The sequence below is a fragment of the Callospermophilus lateralis genome, chromosome 15 (assembly GCF_048772815.1).
Source record: "Callospermophilus lateralis isolate mCalLat2 chromosome 15, mCalLat2.hap1, whole genome shotgun sequence".
In the NCBI taxonomy this organism is placed as follows: Eukaryota; Metazoa; Chordata; class Mammalia; order Rodentia; family Sciuridae; genus Callospermophilus; species Callospermophilus lateralis.
Window position 1 is genome coordinate 75,309,867 of NC_135319.1, and position 26,235 is coordinate 75,336,101.

The window sequence follows — 26,235 nt, forward strand, 5'->3', positions numbered from 1 at the left end:
TTGAGAAAGTAGCATTTACCACTCAGGGTTATCATGAGGGCCAAGTTAAAAAATGCCACATCCTTAAAATAATGTTAGACAATAGTAGTTGCTTTAAAAATGTTGGATATGTTACTGATCATTTCTCCTCCTACCACATAAAAACATACTTATTATCTCATTTGGGGTTTAGTGAGAAAATACAAACTAAAATGCTGAGAAGGATGATGTTTGTAATAGAGTTGGAATGACTGAACAAAGATTTGGAATCCAGGTAAACCCTTGAGAGCAGGGCCAGTTTCCCAGCAACAGGAATTCAGAGTTCATCTGCTAACAGTGGGGATGAAGGATGTCCTACAGTTGGTGTCAAATCTTGGCATGTAGGCAGAGCATGGGGCAGGGCATTTTTGGCAAACAGTGTTAATTGGTGGAAGTTCACATAATGGCATCAGAGGTTCACTATCATAAGACAGGGTATGAGCTATCACATGACTTCAGGGACTGATAGAAGGATATAAGACCTGGGAAATAGATTTCTGGCACAGAATTTCAGTTGTGAAAGCATTTGGAGTTAGTTATCTTATAAAGAAGCAAGAGATTTAGGCTGCCTGAGAATGTGTGGAGGGGCTCTGAGATTAATAATTGAGCAATACTTTTGTTGGTTTCTTAATTAAAGTGAAAGTCATACATCAGAATGGAAGCCAACAAGGCATTTTCTTAGGGGTTCTCCTCATCTGAAGGGCCCAGAGCCTGGCATGATGGTGAACCTGCAAATGTGGGCTTAATGGTCTCTAATGGAGAGTAAGAGGCAAAAATGCAGCATGTATGTACACATGTCAAGGCACTCACTAATCTGAGCAAGTGGCATTTTAAATCCACCCTGGCTTAAGTGAAAAGACATTCTATCAATCTGTAGTATTTTGTGATTTGGTAACTGCATTAATAATGTTTCAGCTGCAGGGGAAGCAGAAGAGTCCATTGCAACTTTGTCATTGGCATTCAGAGTGTTGCAAGAAATTTTGTTCAGAATCTGTGTTAAGAACATATTTATTTTCTTGCTTTAGATTTCCTTGGAAATATTGATTCTCATCTAACAAAGGACATGTATTGTGGAAAACATGTATGTTACATTGTTCTTATGTATATCAAATGTTTTATTCATATTACTATTTTGATGACTTGTTATTTCTAACCAGCCAACTTTGACCTACACAGGTGTGCTATGTGTTCACAGTGTTAAGATTGTAAAATGTTTTCTAACATAGATACTAGGATAGACATTCCAATGAAATTTATAGTTTCCTAGTGCTATCATAACAGAGTACCAGCAACTGGTAAAATAGCTAAAAACAACAGAAATGTATTCTCTTATAGTTCTGGAGGCCAGAAGTTCAAAATCAATGGATTGGCTCCTTCTGGGGGACCAGAGGGAAATCTGTGTCATGCCTCTCTCCTGTCTTCCAGAGATAGGAGGTGTTCCTAGGCTTGCAGCTGTACCAATTTAATCTATGCCTGTGTCATCATAGGCCCTTTTCCTCTGAGGTGTCTCCTCTGTGTCCAAATACCTCACATTGTTCTCTGTCTGCTTCCTGGTACCATGTTCTGAGCTACTTTTCCTTCTCCACCCCTTCTCCCGTGTTGTTCTAGGCCTTATCTCTGGCCCAGAGCAATGGAGTCTGCCAACTACGTACTGATAAACCATGAGCCCCAAATAAACTTAAAACAAACAAACACCCAAAATCAAATAATTCACTTTCCTCTTACGGACCATAGTTTTGAATTGGGACCCACTGTAGTCCAATATGACCTTATTTTAATTTGATCTGTAAATGCTATATTTTCAAATAAGGTCATAACCTGAGGTTCTGGGGACATAAATTTTTATTTATTTATTCATTCATTTATTTTTTGATATTGGGAATTGAACCCAGGGATGCTTCACCATTGAGATATATCCCCATCCCTTTTTATTTTTTATTTTAAAATAGGATCTCATTAAGTTGGCTAGGGCTAAGTTAATCAGGGCCTCTTTAAGTTGCTGAAGCTGGCATTGAACTTAGAATCCTCCTGCCTCAGCCTCCAATATTGCTGGGATTACAGATGTTTGCCACCACACCTGGCTCTGGGGATGTGAATTTTGAGAGTAAAATACCATTTACATCTTAAGTTTAAAAATGTAAGTTGAATTGTAAGTTGGACTGTCTGTAGCACTATAATATCAAACTTTAGGCCTAAAGGATGATTACTTTGGGGAAAAAAAAATGTTTTTGTGAAGCAAATTTCTGAGGATAATAAATGTCTTTTTGTGAACCTTCCACTTAAAAACCATTATTAGATGTCTAAAGAAGCAGGTTATATCCCAAAAGTATTTTTGAAACTAATTTTCAGATATTGTTTCCTGTGCTTAATGAATTTTATTTTTATGAATCAGTATTAGGACTCTAAAAGAAAACAAGATAAAGTTGTGATTGTCTTAAAACCCTCTTGGGTGGGGGGGGCGGGTGGCTGGGGTTGTGGCTCAGTGATAGAGTGCTCATATAGATAAGGCACTGGATTTGATCCTTGACATCACATAAAAATAAATAAAGGTATTGTGTCCAATCTACAACTAAAAATCTTATCGGCCCAAATTTGAAAGCAAGAACTTCTTCAAATCAGACTTCTTTGCAGTAACATTATATTGAGTTACCAAAGCTTTTGGGTTGACTTTTTTTTTTTTAATATTTATTTATTAGTTCTCGGCGGACACAACATCTTTGTTTGTATGTGGTGCTGAGGATCGAACCTGGGCCGCACGCATGCCAGGCAAGGGCGCTACCACTTGAGCCACATCCCCAGCCCTTGGGTTGACTTTTGTGGCCATATTTTGTAAGATATAGCATTGCAAGCCAAAAATCTTCAGCTGAAATATCTGAAATAGTGTATCAGAGTGATATACTATTCATGTTCTGTGTTCTTTAATATTTTTTGTAATTTCTCCTCCAATTTTTAAAATATAGAGCTATATCTCTGTTTCACCACCTCTGTTGACCACATCAAGAATGAAACAGAAATATAGTCCATGGTAACAGATTAATATTCTAGACTAGCCTTTTGGGTAAATGTCTTGTTTTATATACTCAGTTTTAATAATTTGGTTTGTCTGTTTGCATTTCTTCAGATTGAAGATAGAATTTCCTTAGTTTAAAAAAAAATCCATTTTCAGCTTAGGAAATAGATACAAAATTGGAATTTGGGAGGGCTGTTTTCTTTATATTACCGTTACTTTGATATTCACTTTGGGAAATGGCTTACTGAAATTTGTAGAGTATTGCACTAAATAGGTAAGAGTGAACTTTACCTCAAACATGACTTTCAAGAAAATGTCAAAAGCTAGGACTTCGAAATTTTCAAACTCAGTGCTGCACTTAAAGTTCATGAAGTATGTGAGTTAATGTTTCTTTAAAAATTTTCCTTGCAGATGGACTACCAAATGGTAATGAGTCAAAAATTTCTAAGGTATCTCTAGAAATTGAGAGCAATGAATCTTTCTTTAAAACTCATAATCTCCAATGATTTTTTTTTTTTTCAGCTTCTCATTTATCATGAGCTCTGTCAAGTTCTGCATAGTTTCCTGGATCTCAGTTTTTAAAACCTCACTGAAACCAGGGGACTCAATAATAGAAACTCAGTGTCTGAGAGGCATACTCAAGTGATCAATCTACTAGTCTCTGTCAACTTTCTCTTGAAGTTGGGGAGGGGGGGAACATTTTTTTTTTCTTTTCCTCAGCCATTTCCAAAAACTCCCTGTTGAAAACAAATGATGACTGAGGGAGTATATATAGAATGCTCATCATATTTTGTAGAAAGGAGAATAAAGGCACTGAAGCCATGTGTTTGAGGATTCTGCAATATACTTAAGTGATTGCATCTAGTTGTTGTATTCAGTTTAGATTTTAATATATTTGTTTATATGTGATTATATATCTATATGTATTTAATTCATGTCTATATTTTATAAAAATACATATCACATATGTAGAACTAGTTCCATGTTTTTTCCATTATTTTATATTGAGAACAATCAAACTAAGGTAGGGTTTGAACTTTAAGAATATATACTTTCTCTGAACTTTTTTGTTACATGCTTATAAATTTGTAACTCTGCCCCTTGCATGGCCACTATAATTGTAAATAATCACCTAATTATAATAAAGTTTTTTTCAGGTTACTGGTGAATATTATGAATGTTACCTCTCAGTGTCTAAGCACTGCCTCTCTTCCCAACCTTATTCTCCTCTCCCTTTCCTCTTCAAACACAGAAATCTGTATTATAGATCAACAAAACATTTTTCATCACATATTGGTGCTTTAGTGAGAAGGAGGTTAGCTTCATCCTTCTCATTATCTGACTGGGAATGCTTTTATCTTTGAATCACTCTGCTGAATGATCATTGACTTAGCAAGCACCTACACATCCTTTTTAACTTAAGGCTCTGCACTTAGATTTTGAACAGTGTATATTATGGTTATATCTAGCTATATTTTTTCCAGTTTTACAATCACAGGGAGACTTTTTTATGTTTGCTAAAAAGTTTATTTAATTAGCATCATCATTATTTATAAAATAGAATTTGAAACTGAAATGCTTTCTTAGCTGTGCCTGTCAGTTGACAATCAACTTCCATAAAGTACAGGAAACTTAGCATGATGGGTTGTCATTAGTGTCACTAGTTTTATCTTTTTATTGTTGTGGGTTACACACACACACATACTTAAGTTGGATTTTTAACTAAGAATCAGACAGTAACAACTATAGATTGTTTCCTAGACTTTATATGGAAGTTTAGAATTCAAAGATATATTCAACCAGTCATTTCAAAAGAACAAAAATATGCTTCAGAAATTTAAGAATGGTTTGGATGAATCTAAAAATTCTGGCAATAGAAGAGAAAGTGAAGCTTCCACATTTATACTGGTTTGATAGTCATACAAGACTTTGTACAATTTTTATTGCTATTTTGAGAATTTCTACTTTGGCATAATCCTGTATTATATTTCTAAGCCTCCCAAAGGAAATGTAGTAATCAAGGGTGTAATCACACCTGTTAAGATCCATAACTATGAATAATTCCTCATTCACTGAAGAATATTTGATAATCTAAACCAAATTGTTAAATCTTAGTTTTCTTATCTGTGAAGTGGGTGTGTATGGTCACTTCTTCATAGCATTATAAGAAATATTAAATGAGATAATCTATGCAAAACAATACTAGAATGTTGTAATTGGAAAAAAAAATTTAAATGATTTGTAGTTTAAAATGTATCTATACACACATTTGTGTATAGATCAGTTTCTATCAATATATGATTGAAGGAATAAACTTTGACCATAGAGCAGTCTCAGACTGATATTGTAATACTAACAAATGTCATTATGCTTTTATACTAATATATGATACTTGAACATCATACTTTTATAAAAAATATCACTCAAAAAAAAATCACACCTTTGAGTTTAGTTTACTCTAATTTGTAAAATGTGATCCTTGAATCTTGACATATTCCAAAGCAGCTAGCATAGAATCAGTGGCAATTATAGCAATAATATCCCAGTGCTTTGTAGAATAATTAAATCTTACCCTATTTGGGCACTTGGAAAATACCATCTGTATTTTTCAATGCCAGGTCTGTTTGTTTCCATTTTTCTCTACTTTTTTCGATGTGTAGTTTAAATTTCCAGATCTGTTGATTTCCATGTCAGTTGTATAGAAAAATTTTGGCTAGCATTTGAAAGTAGCTCATGTCTTTTAGAACTTATTTTAAAATTTCACTGATTGATCTGAGGATGAGGTTTGTCATAGATTGTGCATGGTCTAAGTGTGGGAAGCCGTTCTCGCATGTGATTGGGCACCTCCCCGACTGGGTGTGAGGCATTCCGGCCAAGCTGTGTCAGAACCTATCCCCACCCTTTTTAGGTTCAAGAGCCCGTCAATGTGGGGGTGTGACTGACCATTGACCCTGAGACCAATCACTGACCCTGACCTTGGAATGATGTCCCCCTCGACCTTCATTGGATGGAATTTTCCCCTGAATTTCTTGTTCCCCAATAAAAGGCCACTCTCTGGCACGCCCTTCCTCTCTCCTGCTAGTCTCTTGTGTAAACCTCGATACCACCAGGTGGCTCGAGGCAGGAGCCAGGGAGGGCTGTCTCAGACCTGGTCAAGAAAAAGGTAAATTGAGTTATGTGTGTTTATTTTGATCTCACTAGTTAACTTCTATGCTCAGGACCTCTAGTATGAAGCTAGCATGCTGGTTGCGCGGCAAATTTTGGCGCCCAACGTGGGGCATATTAGATTAACTAGATTGAGTGGGAGCATGCTATAGAAATAAAGGATTTGGTGACAATTTGGGGTCACAAAAGTACCTGGAGGTACTGAAGGGACGAGACATTAAAATTATTTAAAATGGGAAATTCAGCTTCTACTGATAGGGACATGTACTTGACTATTTTAGAAACTATAATTAATCAGAAAGGAAAACAGATAAAAAAGACTCAATTGTTACAATTCTTAAAGATTGTAGGTAAATTTTGCCCTTGGTTTTGTGACCAAGATTCGCCAAATTTACATACTTGGAAGAAATTAGGAAGGAAATTACAAAAAATCTGCCTTTCTAATGAATTACCTGAAAGTATTGAGAATATTCAAAAAACTTGGATGGCTTTAGAAATTTGCCTCTTTGATTACATGGACCATAGCTCTGGCCCCCTGAAGATCTATTGAAGGGTATTCAAAGAGCCATTAAGTCTATTCAAATGGAAAATCTGCCTGAGACTAAGTTAATTTCCTTTCCCTTAAGCTGTTTAAAAACAAAAGCTCTCAGAAATATGAGCTTGCAGGAACAAGGTCAAGGTATCCTGGAGGAAGATCCTAGAAGTCAGGGTCAGTGATTGGTCTCAGGGTCATTGGTCAGTCACACCCCAAATGGATGGGCTCTCTCACCTAAAAAGGGTGGGGATAGGTTCTGACACACCTTGGCCAAATGCCTCACACCCAGTCAGGGAGGTGCCCAATCACGTGTGAGAATGGCATGAATTTGCTGCAAGACTTGAAAACCAGCATCAGCATACCATGGCTCTGAAATATTAGCAGGCAATAAAACAAAAGAGGGCTGATACAGTATCAGCACTCCTTTTCCTCCATTATACCTAGTAATACAGTTGGTTAGGTTACATTTGTTACGTGCAACATCTAAGTTATTTTCTAGAACATTGAATATCTTTATAGTTTTACAACAATTTTCATCAAGAAAATGTATCTCAGTAAACTGGCTTTTTTAATTTTTTTAAACCAAATACATTTCTTTGAAGTCTTGGCATATCTTATATTGTTGTTTTAAGTGTGAACAATTGGCCTGGTACTTGAAAGTAAAGCCATCTCTTTGTTTACTCTAGAGGAAGCTGTTAAACTGCTAAGAAAATTTTAAGTTTGGAAAGTCTTTTTTGTAAGTAATATTTTTAAAAGATTTTTTTAATGTTCTTAGCCTAGAAATAATATAAAACAGATTGATTTGGAAGGAGTTGAGATATAGTAAAATAATTCCATTCAGCCCCAATTTATGGAGTACCCTGCCATTGTGGGTATCACAAAAATGGTGTACATCCCCAAGTTTTCAATGTATTCAAATACCTTCTCAGGGAGAATTGTTTTAAAATAATAGCTTTATGGAGGTGTAATTAATATACCAAATAATTTGCTCACTTAAAGTATACATTTCAGTGGTTAATATAGTCACAGAATTGTACAATCATTTTAGAACATTTTCATCCCTCTAAAAAGAAGCCTCCTTATTTTCCCCTGGCCCTAGGTAACCATTAATCTAGTTTCTGTCTTTGTGAGTTTACCTCTTCTGAACATTTTATATGAATGTGTGGCCCTTGATTGCTTCTTTAACATATCATAATGTTTTAGGGATTATCTATGCTTTCTCATGTCTATTCATCAGTTGATGGGTGTTTGGATTGTTCTACTTTTTTAAGCTGTTATGAAAAATAATGCCATAATAATAGCCAAAGACTAGAAATTACCCAGATGCTTTTCAGTGGGTGAACAGCATTATCAGTGTCCTGGTTGTGGTGGTATAATATAGTTTTGCCAAAGTGTTGCTATTAGGAAAAACACAATAAAGGCTATAAGGGATGTCTGTTCTTTCTTGCATATAATTACATCAAAATAAGTTTTTTAAAAAAACTCAATTGGCTTTCTCAGAATTCTGCCTAGAAATCTCCTTAACATTCAGTAAAAATGTTTTCTCCTTAACATATGCTTGTTATCTTGTATTGTGAATGCATAGCTAGCCCTTTCTCCATCCTGCAGTAGGAATCTCCTTACTGCCAGTCAGCTTCCACTGATAGTTTCCCCATTGCCTGTCTCAAAACCAATGCCACGTGTTTCAGTTTTTTGTTTTTGCAGCACCCAACTTATGGGCACCAATTTTCATTTTAGTTACCTTTTGCTGTGTTAAGCAAAAAACATCAAAAGTGTATTCTAAAACAATTCATTATTTCTTAGGAGTATGTGTGTGGCTGAGTATTATCCCAATGCTTGTGCCTAGGTTCATGTTGCTGTATTTGGTTGGTGGAATCAGTGGAGGCGCTGTGCTTAACTGGGCCTCTTTCTCTTCATGATTTTTCATGAGGTACCTCTTCATAGTGTTGCAACTCCAGGACCCTCAAAGGCCTAACCTTGGAAGTTGTGTAACATCACTTCTTCCACTTTGATGAGTCAAAGCAACTCACAAAAGACTGAACTCAAGGGGGTAGGAAATAATGGAATAAGATACTGAGTCACATTTCTTAGTAAGATAGGAGAAATGCTTACAGCCATTTTTGAAAACTATCTACCACAGTTAATGTAGAGGCATCTAGCAGGTGCAGCAGTCCAGCTGCAAGGGATTCAGTCAACATGCAGAACTAGTAAGGCAAACCAAATCCAAATCAGGCAGTTTGGCAGTGTTGGTGAGCTCACGGATGAAAGTAGGGCTATTTCACTGTTAATGTTGCTGAACTGACAGGTCACAGGAAACTATAGAGCAGTGAAATTTATTCATTGAATGTGGAACTGACTTGTTTACTAGTTGCTAAAGGCGATCATTTCAAATTATGTTATGTTTGTGACCTATAAATGTTTGGAGAGAATATATAAAATATAGACTTATTAGTCTTATATCCTAGAAGCCTCACATATATAGGGTTTTCTTCCTCTTGAAGATTACTCTAGGCTATTTGAGCAGACAGGATTTTAATTTTTTTTGTACTAGGTGTTGAACTTAGGGGCACTTAACCACTGAGCCACATCCCCAACCCTTTTTATATTTTACTTAGAGACAGGGTCTCGCTAAGTTGCTTAGGGCCTCACTAAGCTTCTGAGGCTGGCTTTGAACTCAAAATCCTCCTGCCTCAGCTTCCCAAACAGCTGTGATTATAGGCATGTGCTTCCACGCCCAGTAGCAGATAGAATCTTATTTATGGTGTAGTATTCCTTCCTACTACTATTTTCATGTTTATACTTACCCTGAGTATATTTCTGGACCCTGTTTGGTCTTTGAGTACTTAGGGTTAATTTAATAATGAGTAGCATTACAAAACACATAGTATAAATACATGTCTAACAATATTTAAATATATTAACCAAGTTAGTTTGAGTCTTGAGAGTTTTTGTATTGACCTAAGTGGATTTGGGGATGTAGCTTTAACTCAGTATGCATGTCTGATTTTTAGTTTAGTAGCTCACATATTGTTTGGGAGCTTTCTTTTTTGTAAAGTAATTTTGTGTCATATCTTACCTTTAAACAAAAGCAAACTTTAAAAAACTTTGGTAAGGGAGAGCATGGTATACTATAAAATTCAAGGAGTGCTGTGTCAGTCAGATTTCCATCTCTGTGACAAATTACCTGAGAAAAATCACCTTAAAGGAGAAATAGTTTGTTTCAGAATTTTCAGTTTCAGAGGTTTCAGTCCCTGATCAGTTGAGTTTATTGTCTCTGGCCACACAGTGAGTACATGATGAGCAAAAGCTGGAAAGCAGAGAGAGAAGCACTGAGGCCAAGATTAAGGCCCACCCCCAAGGACCTACTGCCTCAACTAGACCCTAAGTTTCCACAATAATCCATTAAATTATGAATCCATCAATGCATTAATCCATCAATGAGCTTACAATACTCATTATCCAAACGTTCCAAAGCTGATCACTACTGATCACTATTGCCTTTGGGACAAAGTCTTCAACATATGAAGTTTAGGGAAATATTTTGGATCAAAACATAAAAGTGCCCTGAAAATTATGGCATTTTTCCTTTGACATTGTTGGGGTTGAATTTATCTTATGTTAGATTAATGTTTATATATGTATGTATGTATTTGTTGGAGTTGTGTTTCTTTTTTCTTTTAGTTTTGAAATTGTACACACTTATAAAAGAGTTACAAAAATAATAAAGGAATTCCTATCTGTTCTTCACCCAGATTCCCTAAAATGATCTCAATAATGCCCTTTTCCTGGTTGTAATTTCTTAGAATCTTTTGTCTTCTTTAATCTGGAACAGTTCCTCAGTTATCTTTCATGACTGACATTATTAAAAAGTACTGGACAATTATTTTATAAAATGATCTGCAATTCTGGCTAATCAATTAATTTCAATCACGGAAAGAAAGCCTTCTATTTCTATTTCCAAGTAGTTGTAAATACACTGAAACACTTCAAAATTTTTTTCTTTTTGTCTATGAATAGTAATCATGGGATTTGTATGGCTGAGAGACTGGATAGAAGTGATAATTAATAATATCTAAGTGGTTCTGTGGCTCTGTTTTTCGAGTGTATTGTAGGTGTTTATTTCAAAAACCAAGCCAAAAAATTTTTGCTTTCAGATGTACAGTTAATAGAATCATAAACAGCCTTTCATAATAACCTCAGATAACTTGAAAATGCTTTCATGTTTCTCCAGTGCTGACACTGACATATATTTTAATGGGCAGGCGTTGTGCTATCAGCAAAGCTTTCTGTCTAAATCGAGCAGATAATTGTAAGGTTTTTAACTGGATCTGGCTACTTAAAGTTCTCGTATTCATGTTTCTCCAAATCGTAAATTCTTTTTGCATGTTCATTTAGTAATTTTGGTCTTAGTTTACTCTTGCCTTTTATGCTTCACTTTGCTGGATTTAAGCTCTATTTTGGAAAAAGGGCAAACATCGGATTTAAAAAGTTGTATCTTTAAATATTCATGTGTAGAGAAAAACGTAATAATCCACAATAAACAGAGTAGTGGAGAAAGGGAGGTACTGGGGAATGACATGGATCAAATTATGTTATGCGCATATACAAATATGTTACAATGAATCCCACTACTATGTATAATTATAATGCACCAAGGAAAAAAACATTTAAAGTCTAAAATTTTTTAAAGAGCAGCTCCATGATCGATAATTGTTTTTAAATGCTGTGAAGATCCATGGCTAAAATAAGAAATACCTAGTTGTGGAAAATCTCCAGAAATAATGAATACTAGGCCAAATTAATGCTCTTTATCTGCCTCATTATGGAACTTAAGATGACACTAATAAGATCACAGGATAAAACAACTAGGAAAATTTAAAGGGTCTCTTCAAATGGTCCATTTATTTTATGATTGATCATGGTACTTTTAAAATATAATTGCTTATTTACTTCCTTATATTATTCACTAGACTGCAGACCTTGGAAAGAACTGTCTTATATGCTATTGTATCCCCACTTCAGGACCTTGGCACATAGATGTTAAATACTTATTGAATGAATGTTCCATGATTATTCCATTCAACAGTGTAAAGGCAAAGAGTTGAGTCCTGATCTGTGTATCCACACACAGTCTAGTACTCTGTACCACATTGCTTTCTAGTTGAAAACATCACATAGATGAAATTTTTCAGAATATATTTTAAAATTTTAGGGTAATAGTAAGCTAAAGTTCTTAGAACATTTTAACTATATTCAAGTGAAAGTATCTCATAGAAAATAATCATATTTAAACTGATCTGACCTCAACAAGATTTTTTTGAGTTTCTTATTTCTGCCTGCTCTATCTCCTGGCTTATAAAAACTAGAAATGAAATCTGAACAGTGTCCATTAAATGCTTTTTTACAAAACTGGATTCTATTTTGTTTCCCGGAGGACTTCGTATTTTTGCTGTCCTTAACTTAAGTCAACTGTTACATAACCACATTTCATGTTCCAAAGCTCCTCTAGACTAATCGCTATGAAAAACATTTTACAGTTACCAATTGAGGCTAATAGGATTTCTGCATTTTTATTCAGATACAATTTAGTTGTATTTCCTCAACTACTTTAAAATTCTTTCTGGTACTAGAAATATCTAAATAACTACAGTGTAAGCTTTAACCTGCTATAGAGTTGATCAGATATCAAGTGAAAACTAACCATTTTCCTGTTTCTGTTCTACAAGGACTTTTTATTAAAATTAAACTTTAATTTTTCTATAATTGTAGATATATGCATAGTCATTACAAACTTAAAAGATCCTGTTTATCATTCATCCATTTTTTATAACTATGGTACAATATTACAGTGTGGATCTTAATCAGATTTTCCCATTTTTCCTTGTATACATTGTATTTCCTTGTATACTATGTAAATTTATTACTTATTCATGTGTCCACCACTACAGTCATGATATTGAATAGTTCCATCACTGTAGGGATCCCTCCTGTTGCCCTTTTTTGTGGGGTGGAGGGGACCAGGGATTGAATTCACGGGCACTCAACCACTGAGCCACATCCCCAGCCCCATTTTTGTATTTAGAGACAGGGTCTCACTAAGTTGCTTAGTGCCTCACCATTGTTGAAGCTGGCTTTGGACTTGAGACCCTCCTGCCTCAGCCTCCGGAGCCTCTGGGATTACAGGCATGTGCCAGCTCCTGTTGTCTTTTTATAACCATACCTAACTCCCTGTATCCTGAGCATATTCCCCTTTCATACACATCCCTCCTTGTCCTCTCTCAGCCACTACTCTGTTCCCCACTTGTGTAAAGAATATTGTGAAGAATATTATGTAAATGGAATCATGCAGTATATAACCTTTGGGCATTAGCTTTTTCACTCAACTTCACTCAACTTTTTCACTTCATTGGAGATTTATTCAGGCTGTTGCATGTATCATTGTATCATGTGTTTATCATTTCTGTGTATTGCTAGATAATATTCCACAGTTAGCTGTGTCACAGCTTAATCATTCACCTCTTGAAGAACATGTAGATTGTTTGTGGTCTTTGATTTACAAACAAGGCTACTACAAATATTTGTATGCAGATATTTGTATGAACATAAGTTTTCTTTTCTCTGGGTTAAATGGCCAAGAGTATAATTGCTGGGTCATACAGTAGTTGAATATTTAATTAACAAAATGCCAAACCATTGGCCATAGCTATACCGTTTAGCAGTGTATGAGAGGAATCTTATTTCTCTGCATCCTTCCAGCGGTTGGATTGTCTTTTATATATATATGTGTGTTTTATTTATATATATATATATATATATATATATATATATATATATATATATATTTATTTTAACCATACTTGTGTAGTGACACGTCATTGTGGTTTTAGTTTGTTTCTCTAAAAACTAATGATTTTAAACATCTTTTCTGTGCCCATTTGTTAATGTATGTATTCTCTCTGGTGAAATGTCTGTCTTTTTGCCCATTTCTAATTGACACGTTTGGATTATTTACTATTGACTTTTACGAGTTCATTATATATTCTGTATGCTGGTTCATCATCAGATATGTGGCTCACAAATATTTTCTGATACTTATCTTCTTTTCATCCTCTTAACAGTGTCTCTTACAACATTTTAAATTTTATAGTTTTATACTTAAGTCTGTGAACTATTTTGAGTTTTTTAAAATTGTGATTTTAAAAATAACAATTTACCATTGTAGCTGTTTTTGAGTGTTCAATTCCAGTAGCATTAAGTACATTTACAATGTTGTTCAGCCATCACCACTCTCTAGTTCCAGAACTTTTTTATCCATCTTAAACAGAATCCCAGGACCCATTAAGCCGTCATTCTCTCTTCTTCCTTTCCCCAGTTCTGTGACAAGTATAGAATATGACAGTAAACATTTATAAACTGTCTTGGAATTTTTTATTACCATGACATCTAAGTGCATTATTTCATATTTAATAAAAATAGTGATCCACAATAGATTAGAAAAAATTTGGAACAGTTTGAGATGTGTTGAATTGGATGACTTCACTAACACATATGCTCATAGTCGAAGGGTAGGGAAAGTTAAATGACTTTCCTGCTGATCTAGCTGTCAGTCAGGTATACAACTGTAGCAAAGCCCAGATAAATTTTTCTCCCTGGCATAAATCAAGGATTATTATCAGTATCAGTAATAATCATGATAATAAGTGAATCATGACTGTTCATATAGCTTCTGAAGGAACCTACTAATGTTAAATATTCTGGTGGCATTGTTAGCAGTTCTCACATTCTCCTCAGGAAAGTTGTTGAATCATTTGAAAAAGTTGTTTCTTTCAAATGTTAGTAAGTTATATTCACTACAGAATATAATAGTCATTAACTATGCCAAACTTTCTTTTAACCTAAAAGCATGAATATGAGAGTAAAAGAAGCTCTACTAACAATATTTACTAATTGTGAAAATTTGCCATCAATATGTAACATTTTTCTTTTGTATACTTTGATCCTTGCTCCTCTTAAAAAAAAAATGCACTTGGCAGTGATTAAAGTACACATTTCCATTAACTCTGAAAATATTAATTTCTAACAGTATTATAATCTAAGACAGTTCCTCATGAATAAAAAGTTATAATACTTTTTTTTGGTTTGGTTTCTAATACTTTTTGAGAAACTACTTTTTTAAAATGCTTTACCACTGAGCCACGGCCCCAGCACCCTCAGAAGCTACTTTTTAAAGAAAATTGCAAATGTTACTCTGACAGCAAACAAAGTTCTGCTTGACTCGTGTAGAATTTGAATTTAACAAAGAATTTATCATGAATGTCCTCCTTTCTTTGTGTTTATTATTCAGAGAACAAGGGGAATCCACAGGCTTGAAACATGAGTTCAGATACCAGCCAAGGCGTGATCACTACTCCTCCTCCTCCCAGCATGCCTCACAAAGAGAGATATTTTGACCGAATCAATGAAAATGACCCTGAATACATTCGGGAGAGGAACATGTCTCCTGATCTACGACAAGACTTCAATATGATGGAGCAGAGGAAACGAGTTACTCAGATTCTACAGAGTCCTGTAAGTTACTATAAGCCTTTAATTTTTATTCCCCTTGAGAACCTTGATAGAATGAGGTAGAAAATATCTTAAGCTACTGTCAGGTTAAAAGGGGTGGAGGAGGAGTGTCTAGTTGCTTAAAGGAGAATTGGGCACTTAAATTATGTATTTGCTTTACAAAGATTTAATAAGAATCTAGTATTGTGTTAGTGTTGTACATTTTGGAGTATGTTTTCTGGGTGTAATGCTTTATAAAAAGAGAACAGACAATTTACTGAATTCAAGGACACCAAGTTAGACTGAATATCAGTGAAGAAAGGAAAGACATGACTCAAGTCATAGTAACCAAGGAGTAGGCTAGGTGTATGCCTCATACCTGTTTTTAATTCCTTTGGATGTCTTCATACACACAGCAGCATAGAAAGACTTGAGGTTTTTGTGGTCTGATATGGCAGCCTAATGTTTACACACCTAACGCAGGCATCCATGCATACACACCCCAAAGTAACTGGATTTAAAGTAGATTATTATTATATATATAATATTATAGTAAATTCAGTTTGAGGTGAAAATTCTGTCTGGCACAGCAACATCCAGACTGTTAAATCATATTCAAGTGATTTGTTAGTTTTTTATAAACACTCAGTGGAATTACACACCCAAGTTAGACTGAATATTAACCAAATGATTATTGTAACTGGAAAATGAGAGAACAGCTTGGTTTAAGATGCAAAATGATTTTATAACTTTATGTATAATAAAGATCATGGACTCCTTAAGGCAGAGTTCTACATACATAGACACGTGATGCCTATGTTTGGCTCATTGGACTTCCAACTTAGGTACTAAAATAAGCACCAGAGCATAGAACTGCCTGAAGTAGCCCTGGTAAATCATTTTTGTCGTGCCCTTGTGAATTTAATTACAGAAGTTGAGTCAAAAGCCAAAGGGGGAATTCCATTCTGTGTGATTTCCCATACCAGTGGCCCTGATGAAAGCTTTGAAGTACAAGTTTTAAAGCAGTGCCAGCTTTGAGGAATTTTAAAAGTATAGCACCCAGTTTAAAAAAACTCTTTCCAAATGGAACAGAAATTAACCAGAGATGAGAGATTATATGTTCCATGCCTTACAAACCTGAGTTTATGTTTCCAGATCCTTGTAAAGCACATTATTTAGATCAAAATAGATTTATTTCTTGCTCTAAAAATCCCACTTAAAAGTAGGTTTAAGAACTAACTTATTAACCAAATGATTATTAAAACAGATAATGTAAAGTAATTGATTGTAACAGATAGTGTAAAGTAATTGAGAAAAAGAGATGAAGTTTGGATTTTGTTCAAGGTTGTTAAATATTGAGATTCTGAGGGAAGTGCCCCAAAGAGGACCATTGAATTCTAACTAAGGTGTAAATGAAAAAATACTAAGTTACATTTCCATTCCAGGGTTTTTTCTTTTATAGTTTCCCCATTAAATAAAGACATCATGACTTTGAGTAGATTGTTTAATTTTTATACTTGTATATCTACATTTGTAAATTGGCTTATGCCTTGAGAAACTGAAATAACAGGAAAGAGTGGATATAAAGATCGTCATTCCCTTAATAAGGATGATCATTTTTCTGCCCAAAGAGGAATGAAGAAGGCCGAAATTTAAAAGCATTATGGGTTGATTTTTTTTTTCCCCTCCTAGATCTTTGCCTAGTGTATTTAAAATTTTGTTTGTGAAAGTGTATAAATTTAAAGTGTTCAAATTTATTTTAATATAAGAGAAATTGTTTACTAAAGGAAATGTTACATGATAGGCTTATATTAGTTATCTACTGATAAATTACAAATTAGCAGCTTAAAACAACAAACATTTCTTATCTTACCATTTCTGAGTCAGGGGCTCAGAAGCACTTAGCTGAGTGGTTCTGGCTCAGGTTCTCTTATGAAGTTACAGAAGACATCTGCCATGACTGCTGTCATTTGGAGGCTTCACTGGGATGGAAGGATCATCTCTTAAGATAGATCACTCACATAGCTGGTAGCAAAAGGCCACAGTTCCTTGTCACATGAACCTTTTGTTAAGGCTGCTTGAATGCTTTCCCCAGAGAAGGTAGCCTTCTGTGCTTTTTAATGACCTAATCTCAGACATCACCTGCCATCATCAGCACACATAAAAATAAATAAATAAAATTAAAATATTGTGTTCACCTATAACTAAAAAAATATTTCAAAAAAAAAGTGAGACACTAAAGCTCAGCTCATACCAGGGAGAGAAAAATTGAGTTTACCTTCTTAAGAAACAATTATGCACCCTGTGGTCACAATTTATCTTAAAAGTACTGTAGCCACGATTTATTTTTCTTTCTCCCATGTGCAAAGTACACTCACCGTCTCCTGATTTCCCTTAGAGATCTCATTCTATTATGACATTAACTTGAATCTAGACTTTTATCATATAAACTTGGTCCAGGTACAGATGTTTCTAAATGCACTTCCTCAAGTATAGTTCCTCTCAGTCTGTTGACTATAAGGAAACAGCTTATTTGCTCTCCACTACAACCATAAACACATATATTTTATGGTGGGACAGGCATAAGATAATTGTTATAAATATTCCTATTCAAAACCAGAAAATTCTGGGGCTTGGGCAGGGGGCTGGTATTGTACCAAGAGTCAATGGTTTAAGCAATTGTGAAATCTGGGTGGGAAAAATGTTTGGAAGCTCCTTGAAGAGAAATCAGTCCTACTGCTTACCAAGAGTCTCCATAGTTTTTGGCTCTGCCCTCTGGTTTCTTGGTTCCCCTGAGTCATCCTTCCTTTTCCTTGTGTTTGCAACTGTGTTTTTCTCAACCTGTTTCCACCTTATAGAGGTTTTGAAAGGCCTTGTTTCCTTTTGTATTGATTTTATTCCTTTTAGCCCAAGCTTACAGTGTTTCTGCCAATATGATTCTCTTAAAATTTTGTGTGTCTCCTATAAATATTGGAGTTCACCAATAAAGATCAAAATCATAGATATTACTAATTAATGTTTGTAATTAACACATCTTAAGCCTTCTAGTTAAATTTCTCAGGTTGGAAAGAAAGGAAATCAGGACAGAAACTAATAAAAGCGCAATGTATACTTTTATTACTAAATTCTTACTATGTGCCAGGTACCTACTGTGTATGTATGTATTATAATCTTTAGTCCCCAAAGCAATTCAGACAAAGAAATATTAATAGCACCAGGCACAGTAGTGCATGCCTATAATTGCAGCTACTTGGGAGGCCAAAGCAGGAGGATCACAAGCCTCAGCAACTTAGCAAGATCTTGTATCAAAAAATTATTCAGTCATCAGTTCAAAAGATGGATAGATAGATAGATAAAATATATATATACACATACATATTTAATATTCTTTGCTTACAGATGAATAAACTAAAACTTAGAGACATAAAAACTCATAAAACTGAGACATTAACTTGCTCAATGTTTTACAGATTGGTTAAATGGTGGGGTCAAAATTTTAACTCCAAAACTCATATTCTTAACCAGTAAGTAGCTATACCATTTAAAGAATTTAATAACAATGAAAAAATTCCACCTTATATTTTGTATTATTTTATTCATCTTCAAATTTTGTTGCTCAGGTTAATTCAGCCCCCAACCCAAGAAGAGTTTTTTCTGATCAGAAGATGCTTTGATTTAAATGTAATTTGTTAATTTGAATAATAAAAATAGCAACTGTTTGCCTTAACTTGAAAAATAGTTCATCTTGTTCTGACTCCCAGAAATTATTCTTTCTAGAGATTCTGCAGCTTGTTATATTTACATTTTTCAAAAATATTTTTTTTCGTTGTAGATGAACACCTTTATTTTATTTATTTATTTTTGTGTGGTACTGAGACTCAAACCTAGGGCCTGCTATATGCTAGGCAATGCTCTACCACTGAACTACAATCCCAGCCCCATATTTAAATTTTTTAAGGAAAGTATTTATCTTAGAAATCAAATGTTGATGAGTAAACTAGTTTAGCTTAGTATTTTATTAATGCCATAGAATCCACAGATTCTCTTTGACCAATGCACTCATCATATATAATGTTTGTAGAAACTCTGTATTATAATTTACACCCTTTTCTCAAAATGTCCAAAACAAACTGTTGGAAGTAGGTGGTGCTTCTTCAGAGTTCAAGAAGCATACAGATTTAAAAATTAGCAGGTAGCACTAGGAACACAGTAGATATTTGGTAAATCTGAGTACATAAATAGATAGGTATGTGAATAACTGGGTGGGCTTCAAGTTTTAAACACTTTAATGTTATTCATCAAGCTTCTCCTGAACTTTACTGCTCCATATGGAAAATTGTTGATGGGCTTCTTAATCCTTACCACCATAGGAAGCAATCTAGACTGCTTAATGCATGTGTAGGAAGTTGTTCTGAAAAATAGAATAACAGACATATGACATACTAGTTTTTTTAAATAACAGGGCATTATCCAGTTCTTAAACATATTTGGAAGGCAGGAGAAACTTCAAAGCCGTATACAATTTTAGGATATCATTGTAATTAAGGCCTAAATGTTAACAGGGTGCCTTAATTAGAATAATTGTTCAGAATCACTGTGCTCTACCTGGTCTCTTTAAAATCTTTTAAGATACAAATATTCTTTATCAACTTTGTTTATATTTTTTTAAATCCAGTTGCAAGAAAAGTTTTCTTTCTAACTTTTAGTTTCATGTTAAGACTTAGATAGAGGAAAAAGACCATCCAGAAGAAAATTTGGTTTATTTGTTTTTTCTCCTTTCAACAGGGCCAGTCGTAATCTATTTCCAAATGAAATCATTTCTTAATGAGAAATTCTAAGTAAGTTTGTTGTGCTCCTAATCCCACTTTAGGAGAGATCTAATACATAATTGCAGAGTGCCTTGGGAGCAGCAAGTGTGTAATCATTTTTTTTTTCTTTTGCTCCAGTTCTCCTCTCTAGTAATTATCATGAGGTCACACATCCAGATGTGGACACTTAAAATTCATTTCTGATGTCTTTCAGCATTCTGTTACCCAAGTTTCCTAAGCTAGACATTTCTGATAAATCTGCCTGTTGATTTTTTTATCTTTTTTAGTATAAACTAAAATAATTATCTCAGGTTAGTTTCTTTTATTCAATTGGTCTTTTTCTCTGTGACTTAAAAAATATTTCATTTAGTGCTACTTACTCCTAAAAGTTTTGATTTCAGAAACACCTTATGATCCAATATTTCAAATTAATTTTACTTTTACTTTATAGTATTCAGTACTAGGTGTGCTAAATGTCTTGACTTACACGAATATCAAATGTGTGAATCTCATGTTTTCATTGTTTATTTTTGTTCATACCATATGTATTCAAAGTTTGTAGCCTCATTCCCTCAATATTGAAAGGAACTGTATAAAATAGAAGGGTGTAAGATTTAGATAAAACTTTAAAGCACCCTCTAACTTAAACATTTTTTTCACTGAGGGAATTTTTTTAGACTGTTTGATGAAAGAGCTTTTAAAGCTCTGGGGACAAACTAAGTTTGGGGTAGGATTTTGAGTTGAAGAATTAATTGACTTTTAAAAAATTTATAACATTCAATAAAGATGAATTTCTTATTTTAAAAAATTTCCCCCAATAGATGATGGATAATTATTATGCAGGAGGAATTTCTCATTCAAGCAACAGACACATAAGACTGTTTTCTTGCTAAATGATATGTGAAATGAATTTTTGTTATCATTAGGTCAGCCAAGGTTAAATTTAGGCCAGATGTGATGGTGTACACTTGTAATCCCAGTGACTCAGGATGCTGAGACAGGAGGATTACAAGTTTGAGGCCAGCCTCAGCAACCTACCAGAATCCTATAACAAGGACTGGGGAGGTAGCTCATGTAAAGCATCCCAGGTTCATTTCTTAGTACAACAACAACAACAAAAAGATTCTTCACTTTCTTTATATCAAGGAAAATTCTAACTTAACTACTAATTGAGCTGAACTGGACACTCAAGAACTACAAAAGAAACAATGCAGTCATCAAATAATACACTACAGTAGAATAGAAAAAAATAGGTAAACAATTACAGTCATATGACTGGTTCCCTAAGTACAGTGTAAGGAAATGTGAAAGGAGTTCAGAGTAGGGTGTGGAAGGGAAGAAATATAGAGATTCCTTTCTCCTATGAGGGTGATTTTGGATAGACTTCAGAAAGAAGATAAAATTTAAGACAAGTGTGGAATGTGGGGGGAAAAGTCATTGGAAGGGGAACAGTGGTGGCCAGTTCTTCCATTAGATGAAATGGTAGTGATCAGAGAATGCTGGGAGAAGCTCAAAAGCTAGACCAGAACATGAGGAGAAATGGTAGATAAAACCAAAAAAATGACATTGCAGCAGATTGTGAAGACCCTAAAGTACCAAGCTACTTGACCAAGTTAGAGGTCAGCACATTTTCTCATCATTTCCAGTTTTAATTTGTTTATACAAAAAAAAAAAAAAAATTAACACGTACACATTTGAATACAGTGCTTGTTTGGAATCTGGGTCCAAATCTTGCCTCATCCTTTACATACTAGCTGCATGACAATAGGAAGCCCACTTGTGCTTCAGATTCCTTGTGGAATGGCAGGGAAATTACCTTATTCATTGGTTGTGACCATTCAGTGAAATAACATAAGAGCATGCAGTGCAGTGCCTAGCACATAGTAAACACCTATCTTTGTGGAAAATGTATATATAAGTGCTAATTTAAAACACATAATACTTTTGTGACAGCACTTTGAAGATTATAATCATAATTGGTTGTGCTGTGTTTTAGGTTTTGAAGGTCTTAAAGAATCTATCATCCTAATGGCACTCTGCCTTGGCCATGTTATACACAAAATGTCACAGTCTTCACTACCTCCTCATCTATGCTCTTCTGTATCTGGAGAGGAGAACATCGTTTACGCTGTAATTTTTTTGCGGGGCAGGGGGGTGCCACGGATTGAACCAAGGGGTTCTTTACCACTGAGCCACATCTTCAGTCCTATTTTGTATTTTATTTAGATACAGGGTCTCACTGATTTGCTAAGCACCTTGCCATTGCCATGGCTGGCTTTGAACTTGCGATCCTCCTGTCTCAGCCTCCCGAGCTGCTGGGATTACAGGCATGCACCACCGTGCCTGGCTATGCTGTGATTTTATGTGTATCTTCCATGTCTTTAACCCAACTCTGTTATAATGGAGACTGTAGAGAACTATTGGCTAATCTGCCTTTAGAAGCCTGGTCTGTGACTTTATCATCCTCTTATAAGTTGGTTCATCATCATGCATTGATTAATTCTTTTTTTTTTCCTTTAAATATTTTTTAGTTGTTGATAGAACATTATTATTCATTTATTTATATGTAGTGTTGATAATCAAACCCAGTGCCTCACCACCTGCAAGGCAAGCGCTCTACCACTGAGCCACAACTCTAGGCCTGTTGAATTCTTAACTGCATAAGGGTGAATACTTTGCTTGGTACTCCAGGATCACTATAATCTGCTGCTGTATAAGTTTGTTTTTTTTATCCACCAAATAACCAAATGCTCTAATGTGGCCTACAAAATTACTCAACATTTCTTATCACAACCTGCCTGCTGCCTTATTTGTTGTATTTGGTTTCAGAGATTCAACCCAGGTCTGATAAAATTAGGAAGACATCTTCGGAAGCTCATGAGAATTCTGGCTTTGAATCTTTATTTCCTTTATTTATTAAGTATGTAATCTTGAGCAAGTCTTTGCCTATTTAATGACTTAATTTTGAGACTCAATTAATCAACTACAAAGAATTATTAGCATTGGACTTTTTTAATTTATAGGAAAGATAAAGTAAAATGTTTATTCTTGGAATATTTTAATAGAAGTTTACTGACAGATTTTTTTAAATAAACTGAAACATTTTTATATCAGTAGGAATTTTTATACTTAGTATTGCTCTGTGACTTAGGTAATTATCTGAATACTATTTCAAAAACCTTTGAAGCAAAAAATGTTCATGATGAAAAATTAAACCTTTTGCACTGAAAGAATTCTTACCTGTTGAAGCACTATCAACAAAAGCCTGGAGAAATTTCATTTATTTCAAAAATATTTCTTATCTATACTAAAAATATTTCTTATCTATACTGCATAGAAGCTATTTGGCCTTAAAAGGGACACTCACTAGTGATTTCAGAAGGGCTTTATCCCTCCGTGCCACCATAGGTATCCTAAAGTCTTGAGGTGTAGTAAGTACTTACTATATTATGGAATAAACAGAAGTGAAGGGAGATAATTTTAACTCCATATCATGCACAATAAGAAGAATGGGAAGTTATACTTTATATATGTATGATATGTCAAAATACATTCTACTATCATGTATAACTAAAAAGAAACAAACAAAAAATGAAAAATAGGAAAAAAGGAAGTGTAAGGAGCATTTCACTAATGAACAAAGCATTTGACCTGTGTCCTTGCCTGTGACATTCACCAGCTGTGTGACCTCGAACAGATTTTTAACCTTTCTTGTGTAGCTCTGTCATCCCACCCAGCAGAAATTTCTCATCAATTTATAAATAGTGTGATTTCTCTTATGCAACTGGTTGGGTTTTTATCTTAAATGCATTGTAAATCCACACAGTGAGCAGGTTATCTTGATTCATGTTGGCTCCCTAAGAATTTAGATAAAATTTAGCCCATCTCCAACAGATGTGTAAAATTTTATGGCATTCATTTAGTATCTTAATCTTATTCCTGGTTCTTTCTAATCTCCTTAGGCTTATTTTTCTCTTTAGCTTGATTTTTCTTACTTACATTTTATTTATTTTATTTTGTATTACTTTAATCTGTGAAAGTTTTCTTGAATTCTTCCTGGAAGAACATGGGGCCCCGGACATTCAACAAAATAAATAATGCCTACTTCTCAGAGATGTTGTAACATATATAATGACTATAGATACACTAATAATTTTTTACTAAATCATAGATATTTGTTATACCTGCTTGGAAGAAAAGAAAGTTTAAATAGTTTGTTTTTGAAGGGAAGACAAAGTTTCAGAAGAGTAGATGGCCCACTGCCGTGTGTCTACAAGTTTTCTGTGATTTATATAAAAGTAAATAAGGGCCAGGCACAGTGGTGCATGCCTGTAATCCCAATGGCTCTCCTGAGGCAGGAAGATTAAAAGTTCAAAGCCAACCTCAGCAGTTTAGCCAGGCACTAAATAACTCAGTGAGACCCTATCTCTAAATAAAATATAAAAAAAGAAGGGGCTAGGGATAAGGCTCAGTGGTTAAGTACCCCTGAGTTCAATCCCTGTTACCAGAAAAAAGAAAAGATAAATGAGGGTATCTAGGAGATTCTTTTCCTTTTAGCCTTAACCATGGTAAATTACTCATGTTACTCCTCTATAAAGGCATCCGTCCATCTTTTACACAGCCTACAACCACTTTGTGTTCACAGGATTTTGATTATTAGTGGGGTTTTCTGATAATTTGGTATGTGTTGTAAAAGATGTTATATAGAACAGTTTTTCTGGTTTCAGTTGTATATTTAAATGAACTAGATACAGATGATGAAAGTAGATGTTTTCCATCTTCTTATAATTTTACTAATTATTTACATTTAACAAGTCTTAAATTTTAAAAGAAAATCATATTTAACTAATGTAAATTGCTCCCTGAACTCAGAATTCAAATATGGTCACAATTCAAGTTTTCTTGGTTTTGTTTTGTTTTGTTTTTAATCACTCAAACATCCATTTGCTTTATTAGCAGAGAGTAAAGCATTTTCCTTTTGGATTTTTTTACTTCCCCTGAATTGCCCCAAGAACTTCAGCAGCTTGATCAGTGGAACCTATGTCCCAAGATGTGGTATATGTTGTGTATGTGTGCCTGTGTGTGTATGGGAGAGACACTGAAGTCTGTGCAGCCCACCATTCCTACTACATTTCCTTGTCACATGGTGATGGTGTTGAAGACTGGCTTCATATTGACAACAGAAGCTGTAGGTTCCCTGTTGACCCAGATACCCCTACAGGCCAACATGATGCCTCAAGGAAGGATGACCTTCTTCCTGGGCTAAATCAGTTAAGATGTCCTGTGGTCCCGTAATTGAGCTCCCAAAATTGCAGCTATAAGCACTCAGCTCATTCAGTTCTCATCACAAATAACTCTCAACTGTTTTGCTAAGAGAAGCACAAACACTGAGCCAGACCTGGTCCCCTAACATCTATCATCTCCTAGCCTTAAAACCACATTTCCTCTTCCCACCACAGGATACTGTACTATTATTTAAAGAAAGAAAATCCCTGGACCTCTGGGCTATTAACCATCCTTTAGCATATCTACATCTAAGCGGGAACTCCCAAGAGATCTTACTCCCCTCTCCCCTGTAAGGAGAGATCAAAAGAGACCCACCCTTCTTTTTTTTTTTTTTTTTTTTTTTCTTTTTTAACATTTTTTTTAAGAAGTAGTTGGACACAATACCTTTATTTTATTTATTTATTTTTATGTGGTGCTGAGGATCAAACCCAGGGCCTCACACGTGCTAGGCAAGCGCTCTACCACTGAGCCACAATCCCAGCCCAGAGATATCCACCCTTCTAAAGAGATTTCCACAGCAATCTCCAAGGAGCTCCTATGTATCCCTCTTGGAGGTGGTTATTCAAAAGTAATTCTCTTTCTTTTCCCTCTTAGGTGAAGGGGAAAGAAACTGAATTTAATTTCTGGCCAAGCATCCTGCTATACACATAATTAATCTTAAATGGAAGAACAAGGTTTAAGTGATTTATGTTGCAAGAGCTTTCATGTTTAAAAATGAATGAAATAGACTTGAGCTAATCTCAAATAGAAGAGCAGGGTTTAAGTGATTTATGTTGCAAGGGCCTTCATGTTTAAAATGAATGAAATAGATGTGAGCAAGAGAACAAATGACAATTTAATAAAATAAATATTGGTTGGGTGTGATGGAA

General features: G+C 34.7%; 1 protein-coding gene across 8 annotated transcripts in view; it reads left to right on the forward strand.

The window, feature by feature from the left end:
• The window catches only part of Add3 (adducin 3), a 114,630-nt gene that overhangs the window by 68,365 nt on the left and 20,030 nt on the right, over positions 1-26,235 (forward strand). For all 8 annotated transcript variants that reach the window (XM_076835045.1, XM_076835044.1, XM_076835041.1 and 5 more), the window contains one exon: positions 15,073-15,296. In XM_076835045.1, coding sequence (XP_076691160.1) covers positions 15,102-15,296 — 195 coding nt within the window. In that variant the 5' untranslated portion in view covers positions 15,073-15,101. The remainder of the gene's footprint in view (positions 1-15,072; positions 15,297-26,235) is intronic.